Source organism: Saimiri boliviensis, chromosome 21 (assembly GCF_048565385.1).
Source record: "Saimiri boliviensis isolate mSaiBol1 chromosome 21, mSaiBol1.pri, whole genome shotgun sequence".
NCBI classification, from domain to species: Eukaryota; Metazoa; Chordata; class Mammalia; order Primates; family Cebidae; genus Saimiri; species Saimiri boliviensis.
Genome location: NC_133469.1, coordinates 18,196,097 through 18,206,946, shown reverse-complemented (window position 1 = coordinate 18,206,946; position 10,850 = coordinate 18,196,097). Strand labels below are relative to the sequence as shown.

Here is a 10,850-nt window from a genome sequence, read left to right as displayed (position 1 = left end):
TAGAGTTTCCTGTAGTTACCCTGTTTATTTTTGGAAAGATTTCAGAGGTAAAGAATTCTCTTTGAAAATCAAGCCTTGACATCTGTACAACCTCGGTCTCTTTGCTTTTTTTTAAGTCTTATTGTATTTTTAAAAACTTCAGGGCAGGATATTTACCAAATTTAAAAAAGCAAGATTGAAATCGATAGAAAACAATTTTAATTAAACACAGAAGACAGTAACAGTGAATATAAAATGTGAAATCCAATATGTAGACAGGGGAAAATCCACGGAGGGCCTAAGGGATCTCCACTGAGAATGACCAATACAAATACAGGCTTACAGTTTCTTACCTACCTGGTCAGAAGTACATGCCTAGCTCTTGTCCCAAACAAACGAACAAACACAAAGGCACACACAGCATACTTACACTCACATTCTGACACCTCTATTTAGCCCTTTAACACAGTCTGCCTTAATCTAGGTTCCTGAAGGCTTGAGAAAGAAAACTTTCTGCTTAAGCAATTCACAAGGGCTTTACAATTCTAGTGTGTAGTGTCTTCCCCTTCTGGGTTTACAGTAGTTGTGGGATTAAGGACCATTTACTGCCTGGGGTGAATCGTAAACCAGCAATCAAGGGGCTGACTTCCCCCTCCACCATCCACTTATCAGGTTCAGACCTTCCCAACGATGGAAACTTGGATGCTGCTTTGAGGATGTTTCATACTTCAGGTCGGTGGAAATCAAAAGGAACCCCTGAAAAGAATGTGGCAATGAAGATAATGTCAAACCTTGGGCATGTCAGGGTTTGTCTGAGGGGTGAGGAAGAGATGGTTTCTTTTTCTGTCGTTTTATTTTTTATTTTTGAGACCAAGCCTCACTCTGTCGCCCAGGCTGGAGTGTGGTGGTGCAATCTCGGTTCACTGCAACCTCCACCTCTCGGGTTTGAGTGATTCTTGTGCCTCAGCTTCCTGAGCAGTTGGGACCACAGGTGTGCACCACCATACCTGGCTAATTTTTGTATTTTTAGTAGAGATGGGATTTCACCATATTGGCCAGGCTGGTCTCAAATTCCTGACCCCAAGTGATCCACCCACCTCAGCCTCCCAAAGTGCTGGGATTACAAGTAGAGCCATCATGCCCGTCTAAGAGATGGTTTCTTTACCAGATCCTACAGAGTCAGGCCCTCCTCTACCCTTGCCCTGCTTTGTGAACACCCCAGACAAAGGAAAGGCCATTTTGGAGTACTGTCACCTGATGTGACTTAGCTATTTAGAAGCAGGGAGGTGAGAGGGCATGCACAGTAGCATAGGGCAGCAGCCCCCAGCCATTTTGGCACCAGTGACAGGTTTCATGAAAGACAGTTTTTCCACCGACTGGGATTGGGGGTTGGTTTCGGGATGAAACCGTTCCACCTCAGATCATCAGGCATTAGTTAGATTCTCACAAGGTGCGTGCAGCCTAGATACCTCCCATACGCAGTTCACGGTAGGGTTTGTGCTCCTATGAGAAGCTAATGCTGCTGATGATCTGATAGGAGGCGGAGCTCAGGCGGTAATGCTCGCTCCTCGGTCACTCGCCTCCAACTGTGCAACTGGATTCCTAACAGGTCACAGACCCAGACAGGTCCTGGGCCTGGGTATTGGGGACCCTTGGACTGTATGGGATTGGAGAATTTCTTTAGAAACATATTTCCACCTCCCTAAACAAACAACAATGCCAATAAGAAAGAAAAAAAAAAAGGTATTCTGAAGTTAATTCATACGATCAGCTAGAAAACAGTTCGATCCCTGAACTCAGAGGTGTGTCTTTGGTTCAGGAAAAAGTCACCTGACTGGGAGAATCAGAAGAGCCAGTCCTGTTCCCAGCCACGCTCCTTTCCAGCTGCCTGAGCTGCTTCTCTCTGAGTCCTACTTTCCTCATCTGTAAAATGGGACTAATAATCCCAGCCTTACAGGTTGTCTTATGGAATAAGTAAAATAAAGCATGCTAAAGGGCATCTTCTTATACTGTGAATTTGGCTGCTAAGTGAAATTGATCTTGGTCTGATTTTTAAACTCAATTGTAAATGCTTTCTGTTAATTGTTATTTAAGAGTTAAACATGTTTATAAAATTCCTTCGTCTGGGAAAAAGCAAAGCAGGGCAAAAATAAACAACAACAAAAACAAGCAAAACAGGAGCAGGCTTAGTCTACTATGAAAAGAAATGGGTCAGTTAAGAGGCGAGATTTGCATTCTTACCTCAAGAACTTCAATATCTGAATTGACGAATGAAATTTTGTGTGGATTGGGCAGTGGAAATCCTTGCTGCAATTTTGCTGAAATGTAGAACAAGATGTAAAATAATTGGGGACAAGCACAGAGGGTTTTTTTTTTTTTTTGAGACGGAGTTTCGCTCTTGTTACCCAGGCTGGAGTGCAATGGCGCGATCTCGGCTCACCGCAACCTCCGCCTCCTGGGTTCAGGCAATTCTCCTGCCTCAGCCTCCTGAGTAGCTGGGATTACAGGCACACGCCACCACACCCAGCTAATTTTTTGTATTTTTAGTAGAGACAGGGTTTCACCATGTTGACCAGGATGGTCTCGATCTCTCGACCTCGTGATCCACCCGTCTCGGCCTCCCAAAGTGCTGGGATTACAGGCTTGAGCCACCGCGCCCGGCCTCAACACAAGAGGCTTTATAAAGCTTTTTAGAAAGAGAATGACTGATAGCTTTTTTTTTTTTTTAAGACAGAGTTTTGCTCTTGTTGCCCAGGCTGGAGCGCAATAGCATGATCTTGGCTCGCTGCAATCTCTGCCTCCCAGGTTCAAGCAATTCTCCTGCCTCTGCCTCCTGAGTAGCTGGGATTACAGGTGCCCACCACCATCCCTGGCTAATTTTTTTTTGTATTTTTAGTAGAGATGGGGTTTTGCCTGTGGGCCAGGCTGACCTCAAGTGATCTACCTGCCTCGGCCTCCCAAAGTGCTGGGACTAAAGGCGTAGCCGCTGCGCCCAGCCCAGACAGCTTTTTAATAGTTGATCTTTTCATTGTCTCTGGTTCCACATTTGCATTCTCTCTGATAATGTCCTTAGAATTTTCCTGGAAGAATTGCTCATTAATCCTTGATCAATAAAAATGCACCTACAATTATGTTCATTTGGACAGCAGAGAAATGCTGTCCATTTTTAAACTGCCCAATGTATGTTGTGAAAATACCTGATTAGTGACTCTTAAGAACATGTGGTGTCTAATATAAAAAATATTTTCACTGGCCAGACTCAAGATGCTACAGTTTGTGAATAACTGCTGTGCAAGGAGAAGGCCCAGGATTGTCATTCATGAAAACTGTGTCTATCCAGTTAGGGGTCCTTGCATAAGAACGACATAAAAATCCTGTAGGGAAAATGATCTCATTTCCAGTTGACTGGAAGGAGATTCTTTACTGCCTAAGGAGCATGGTTTCAATCTCCTTAACTTAACCAGAGTTAGCCAATCTTGCTGAGTTTGCAAATAGAATTGCTAACTGGGCTTGGACCTAGAATAACTAACTGTGCAACCATGTCATTGATGGTACAAACTTTGGCTGGCCTGGATTCATTATAACATGATAGATGTACAAGCTTCAGGCTGGAAAGTCCCAAACAATCCCCAGTGCAGCTGATGCAGATGTTAGATGTGAGCCGATGTTAGTCACATTGTTTCCCAATAATCCCTTACCATTGGCCAGTGGGAGGACTCCAAAGTGAAGAATAGAGGACAGAATATTTTCAAACCTCAAGACCTAAAATAAAAGAGGAAATAGAATCAGTTGCCAAATCGGGCTTTTTTTTGCTCTGTTACCCAAGCTGGAGTGTGGTAGAGATTCTCTCCAGCCTTGAACTCCTGGACTCAAGCGATCCTCCTGCCTCATCCTCTCAAGAAGCTGGGACTACAGGTGTGCACCACTACAACTGGCTAAGTTTAATAAAACAATTTTAGAGGCAGAGTCTCACTATGTTGCCCGGTCTCAAAGTCCTGGACTCAAGCGAACCTCCCATCTTGACCTTCCAAAGTGCTAGGATTGCAGGTGAGAGCCACCACGCCTGACCAATCATGGGTGTTTCTAAAGGACTATGCCTGGTTTGGATGTGCACTTTCCCAGAACTTATCAGGATAGAAAGCAATAACTAGGATCTTCTCAGAGGGATATACTAGGTTTGTAGAAAATCATATTACAGGGTTTTCTAACTTTTTTCCTCTTGAGGATGGACACTTCTGCTTCCCTCTGCAGTGGATTTTGGTGATAGTAAATTCAGAGGGACCACATGGTGGCAGCAAACGTGGCAGCTCAGATGTCTACCAAGACAATCAAGAACAACTATTAATTTCTCAATTAGCAATCTTCCTTTTACTTACTGGGAATCTCAGCACAGGAGTTCTCTTGTATTACATCATGCCCAAAGCTAATGCCATCCCCAGAATACCCAATTTATCTTTTTAAAATTATTTTATTTTATTTTATTTTATTTTATTTACATTTTTGAGATGGAGGCTCACTGTGTCACCCAGGCTGGAGTGCAGTGGCACCATCTCAGCTCACTACAACTTCCGCCCCCTGGGTTCAAGCAATTCTCATGCTTCAGCCTCCTGAGTAGCTGAGACTGCAGGCACACGCCACCATGCCTGGCTAATTTTTGGATTTTTAGTGAGACAGGATTTCACCATGTTGGCCAGGCTGCCACAAACTACTGACTGCTGATCTGCCCACCTTGGCCTCCCAAAGTGCTGGGATTATATGCGTGAGCCACCACGCCTGACTCCAATTTATCTTTAATAAACTATGATAGTCGTATAATGTAAGCAAAATGTTTGATCTTGGGAAGATTCAGGTATTAAATGGACTATAATGAACACTAATTCATCAATGAACATTTTTTGAGCATCACATACACTTAGCAATAATAAGAACATCTTTGCAGCTTAAGGGTGTCTTTAAAGTCAGACTTCCTGGGTTTACCTCTCGTTTTACCACTCACTAACTATATGATGTTGGGAAAGTTACTTAACCTCTCTGTGTCTTAATTTCTTCAACCATAAAATAAAGATAATACTACTAATCTCATAGGGTTGTTGTCAGGATTAAATAAGTTAACATTACGTGAAACGCTTGATGTATACCATCGTCATTTTTTTTCTAAAATGCTACAGCACACTCTGCTGTTGATACTAAGCAGTTAAGCTGGATCTTCCTGGAAGCCCTGGGCTCATTTTGCCTCCTCTCTGGACTCAGGAAGTACTATTTGTGAGGCAGTCAGCTATGCATTCCCATGGACGACAGTCTGTCATCTATGAAATAGCTATGCTCTGGGGTTGCTAACCAGCAGTGCACTAGTCAATAATATTTTAGACCTCAATGTCTGGTATGAAAGGTATGACTTATTTTCAAGCTTATTAACATTGTTACTCCTGGCTCCTAATCTTCTCAACCTAAAAATCAGGATGCTTTCCTAAAATTAAACAAGGAAATATCTTAATTTTTTTTTTTTTTTGGAGATAGGTCATATCTCACTGCAGCCTCAAAATCCCAGGCACAAGGAAACCTCTCGCCTGAGCCTCCTGAATAGTTGGGGCTATAGGAGTGTGCCACCAAGCCTGGCTAACTTGTTTTATTAGAGATGAGGACTTTTTGTGTTGCCCAGGTTGGTCTTGAACTCCTGGCTTCAAGTGATCCTCCCACTTGAATAGTGCCCATTAACTAGGCACTAATCTACTGAGACATATGTACATCTCATTTGGCTTCTTGGTTAAATTCTCTTTTGGGCTTTTTTCTCCAGATCTATTCCTGTCTTGTAACTGTTTCTGTTGAACATGGCTGAAAGGGACCAATGTAGAGCTCAGGCTGTGGCTTCAGAGGGTGGAAGTCCCAAGTCTTGGCAGCTTCCAGGTTGGTATTGAGCCTGTGGGTGCCCAGAACTCAAGATCTGGAGTTTGGGAACCTCCGCCTAGATTTCAGAAGATGTATGGAAATGCCTGGATGCCCAGGCCAAAGTTTGCTGCAGGGCAGAGCCCTCATGGAGAAACTCTGCTAGGGCAGTGCAGAAGGAAATGTCAGGTCAGAGCCACCACACAGAGTCCCTACGGGGCACTGCCTAGTGGAGCTGTGAGAAGAGGGCCACCATCCTCCAGACCCCAGAATGGCAGTCCACTGACAGCTTGTGCTGTGTGACTGGAAAAGCTGCAGACCTCCAATGCCAGCCTGTGAAAGCAGCCAGGAGGGAGGCTGTACCCTGCAAAGCCACAGGGGCAGAGCTGCCCAAGACCATGGGAACCCACCTCTTGGATCAGCATGACCTGGACGTGAGACCTGGAGTCAAAGGAGATTATTTTGGAGCTTTAAAATTGGACTGCCCCACTGGATTTTAGACTTGCATGGGCCCTGTAACCCCTTTGTTTTGGTTACAGGTGTATTTGGAACAGCTGTATTTGTCCAATACCTGTACTCCCATTGTATGCAGAAAGTAACTAGTTTGTTTTTTATTTTACAGGCTTATAGGCAGAAGGGACGTGCCTTCTCTCAGATGAAACTTTGGACTGTGGACTTTTGGGTTAATGCTGAAATGAGTTAAGACTTTGGGGGACTGTTGGGAAGGCATAATTGGTTTTAAAATGTGAGGACATGAGATTTGGAGGAGCCAGGGGAGGAATGGTATGGTTTGGCTGTGTCCCCACCCAAATCTTAACTTGAATTGTGTTTCCCAGAATTCCCACATATTGTGGGAGAGGCCCAGAGGGATGTAATTGAGTCATGGGGGCTGGTATTTCCTGTGCTATACTCGTGATAGTGAATAAGTCTCACAAGATCTGACGGGTTTATCAGGGCTTTCTGCTTTTGCTTTTTCCTTATTTTTTCCTGCCGCTGCCATGTAAGAAGTACCTTTCACCTCCCGCCATGATTCTGAGGCCTCCCCAGCCACGTGGAACTGGAAATCTAATTGAATTCCTTTTTATTCCCGGTTCAGGGAATGTCTTTATCACCAGCATGAAAATGGACTAATATGGTGGGAATTCACTTTTGTAGTTTGGCCTCAGAGTTTATGTATGAAACTATTATGCTACACTGCCTCTTGACATAAAAATGGCAATAACTGAAATAGTTATTGTGAATATGAAAACACAGAAATGACAATAACTAGTTTTTGTAAATATGAAAACAGTGGCCACTATGGCCTACTATGTAGTCAATGTACTAAGTGCATTTCTTGTATAATCTCAGCTAATCCTTTCAACACCCCAAGGTTGTAATTTCCAGCTCCTTACCTACTTGCCCCGCCTATTCTGATTTCCCTTTCTCTACAGCGTTTTTTTAGGTACACACAATATATATTTGTTTGTTGTCTGCTATTCTCAGCCTGTCACACACATGTAAGCACAATCACACACACTCTGGAAAAGGATTTCCCAAGAGTGGCACTCTGCCACTTTGGGATGGAGAATTCTTTGTTGTTGAGAGCACTGTGAGATGTTTAGAAGCATCCCTGCCCTCTACCCATCAAGCATCATTAGCATCTTTCCTGCCATCCCAGGCCATGTCAAACAAAAATGTCTTCAGACATTGCCAAATGTTCCTAGGTGAGAATCACTAGTTGAGAACCACTGCTTTAGAATGTAAGTACCCTGAGGGTAGAGATTTTATCCGTTTTGTCTAAAACAGTTCCAGCCTCAATAAGTATTTGTAGGTAAATGAATGCTGTTAATTCTAGTAATTAACATTATGTAGTGCTGCCCATGAACTAGGCACTATTCTATCAGGGCATTCTGACACCAAAATCCACATAAATTCTCTGTGATAGTGGCATCCATGAATGTATGAGGTAGTGATTTAGCTGATCTTCCTGAAACTTGAGGGAAGGGGGATTTCAGGTTGAATGTTGGGGTGCCCTCTTCCAATCAGGAAGTCACCAGGCTGGGAATACCCCTCCCACAAAGGGATCCATATAGGCAACTTTGACCTAATTTTAGGAGATGGGCAGAAAGTGTTCAAAAAGTAAACCTAATCATTGCCTAACAATTTACATATTCCTTTGGGATTCTTGTCTATAAATTAACTCTAGAGGATTATTGTATTGAGAAAACAGGCATTCCCTGAGAATGCCTGTTGTTCTAGCATTATACAATGTCCCAACAGTCTTCTGAGTTTTTTTTAAAAAAGTATTTCTGTATAAATAAAAGTAAACCATAGAGTTCCTCTCTTGAATGGTTAATGGGCTCAACTGTTGAGTAGCTACATACAGAATTTCAAAGTTAGGTCCTACAGTTATGGAGAAATCAAGGACTCCGAGGCACAGAAAACAATCAACTCGCTGTTATATGTAGTAGGAGAATCCTCATTCTTCCAGTGACAGGTAACCCCAAGAGCTCGGACTCCTACCTCAATATTGCTGCGATTGGACTCTGGCAAAGCGAGGCGGAATCTAAAAGAAAACAAGAAAAGTTTAAAGGAGGGTAAATTTAAAAACAACAGTCTTAGTAGAAAGAAACCAAAAAGAAAGAGGATATTTTTAGTTTGAAAGTCACTATTTAAAAAAACACACAAGGCCGGGCATGGTGGCTCACACCTATAATCCCAGCACTTTGGGAGGCCAAGGTGGGCAGATCACTTGAGGTCATGAGTTTGAGACCAGCCTGGCCAACATGGTGAAACCCCGACTCTACTGAAAAAATGAAAAAATTGGCTGAGAGTTGTGGCATGTGCCGGTAAGTCCCAGCTACTTAGAAGGCTGAAGCAGGAGAATTGCTTGAACCTGGAAGGTGGGGACTACAGTGAGCAAGCCAATATTACGCCACTGTACTACAGCCTGGGTATCAGAGTCCCTGTCAAAAAAAAAAAAAAAAAAAAAAAAGATAAAGATAAAACACACACACACAAATAAAATTGGGAAGACATTGAATTCTATTACATCTTCTATCTCTATATTTTGCTGCTTAAGAAGCAGAGCAGGAATAGTTTAGGGCTTGGAATGGTAACCAGGGTGGGTACCCCAAGTATGTTTGCTATACAGGACTTAATATTGGCAACTTGGAATGTAGAACAATCTTTTTTTTTTTTTTTTTTTTTTTTTTTTTCCGAGGCGGAGTTTCGCTCTTGTTACCCAGGCTGGAGTGCAATGGCGTGATCTCGGCTCACCGCAACCTCCGCCTCCTGGGTTCAGGCAATTCTCCTGCCTCAGCCTCCTGAGTAGCTGGGATTACAGGCACGCACCACCATGCCCAGCTAATTTTTGTATTTTTAGTAGAGACAGGGTTTCACCATGTTGACCAGGATGGTCTCGATCTCTTGACCTTGGGATCCACCCGCCTTGGCCTCCCAAAGTGTTGGGATTACAGGAGTGAGCCACCGCACCCAGCCAGAACAATCTTAAGAAACAATTTTCAGCCTTCTAGCTCTGAACTCAGCCTTGTAACTTCCCTGAGCCCTTATAATCCCAGTGTACTTGATGCCAAATCCTATGCTCAGTCTAGGCCACACCCCTCAGAAGGCAGCATTACTACTCACACCGTTTTTCAAGCTGTTCAATTGTAGCACATAAGGGAAGCATTAGCTAAGAAATCTGTCTGATGTGAAAGGTACAGTATAATTGTTAGTAAGATGCCTGGGTTTGAACCCCATTTCTGCCTCTTATTAACTCTATAGATTCACTTAATCTCTCTGGATCTTAATTTTCTCAACTATGACATATGAATAAGAATATGTGAAATGACTGTAGTTAACATAATATATTGTATAGTTTCAAATAGCTAGAGGGAAGATAGAACACCCTGGACACAAATAAACGACAATGTTTGAGATAATAGACACACGAATTGCCTTGATCTGATCACTATACATTGATACATATTGAAACATCACTATGTACTCCATGAGTATGTAAAATTATGATATGCCCATTAAACAATAAAAATAAAAAAGAACAGTACCTGCCTCATAGGGCTGTCATGAAAATGGAATGAAATGATGCACATAAAATGCTTAGAACTGTACTTAGCATATCCTTATCACTTGAAATATGAACCATTTTTATTGGGAAGAGAAATGCTAACAGTTAGAACAGAATATAGTGTCCTTGATATTCTTTTTCAAGTATCAACAGAGCACTTGCTGTAGGTCCAAGTAGAGGGGAGCCCTCCTCCCTGACCCCTCTCCCAGCCTGGTAAGACTGAGTTACAGTGTGTCCCATTGCTTGATATTTTATGGGTATATTCATAAAAACTAAAGCCAACATTGTCTGTTTTCCCATTTTGCCAAGGGCTGATCCCTAAGTAATCCTCCCAATATACACACTTGATTCTTCTATGCAATAATAATAGTACTATGAAGAAATAGTAATGAATAAGGAAGATGCCTTGATTTTGCAGATGGAGAACTGAGGCTGAAAGAGGAGAAATATTAATGGCAGATTTGTTACTGGGACTCAGATCTCCTGAGGCCCATCCCAGAGCTCTCTTTTTCGCATCTTGCTTTTCCTCTTAGCTTTCTGTGGCTCACTTCTGCTCACTTCTGCATCAGCCTTCTAACGAGTCTCCCTGTATCCAGTCTCGACCCTCTCCAATCCAACTTCTATACCATCCCAGTGTGAGCTATGTTACAGGCATGTCTGATGGAGACACTCTCCTGATCAAAATTCTTTAATGACTAGTGATAATGTAAGTGCCTTGAGGGTAGAGATTCCGTTTTGTCTAGAACAGTTCCAGGCTCAATAAGTATTTGTAAGTAAATGAATACTGTTAATACTAATAATTAACATTATGCAGTGCTGCAATAAAGTCCAAGTCACTTACATGGCACATGAGCCTTCCTGCGCCCTGGCTCCCACTTTCTTCTCTGCTCTCAACCCATCGTTCTCTACCTCGAAT

General features: G+C 42.7%; 1 protein-coding gene across 1 annotated transcript in view; it reads right to left on the bottom strand.

The window, feature by feature from the left end:
• Positions 1-181: 181 nt before the first annotated feature.
• The window catches only part of BPIFC (BPI fold containing family C), a 51,800-nt gene continuing 41,131 nt past the window's right edge, over positions 182-10,850 (bottom strand). Inside the window, exons 13-16 of the mRNA XM_039463173.2 lie at positions 8,368-8,410; positions 3,678-3,741; positions 2,221-2,297; positions 182-735 (exon numbers count right to left, since the gene is read on the bottom strand). Coding sequence (XP_039319107.1) covers positions 613-735; positions 2,221-2,297; positions 3,678-3,741; positions 8,368-8,410 — 307 coding nt within the window. The 3' untranslated portion in view covers positions 182-612. The remainder of the gene's footprint in view (positions 736-2,220; positions 2,298-3,677; positions 3,742-8,367; positions 8,411-10,850) is intronic.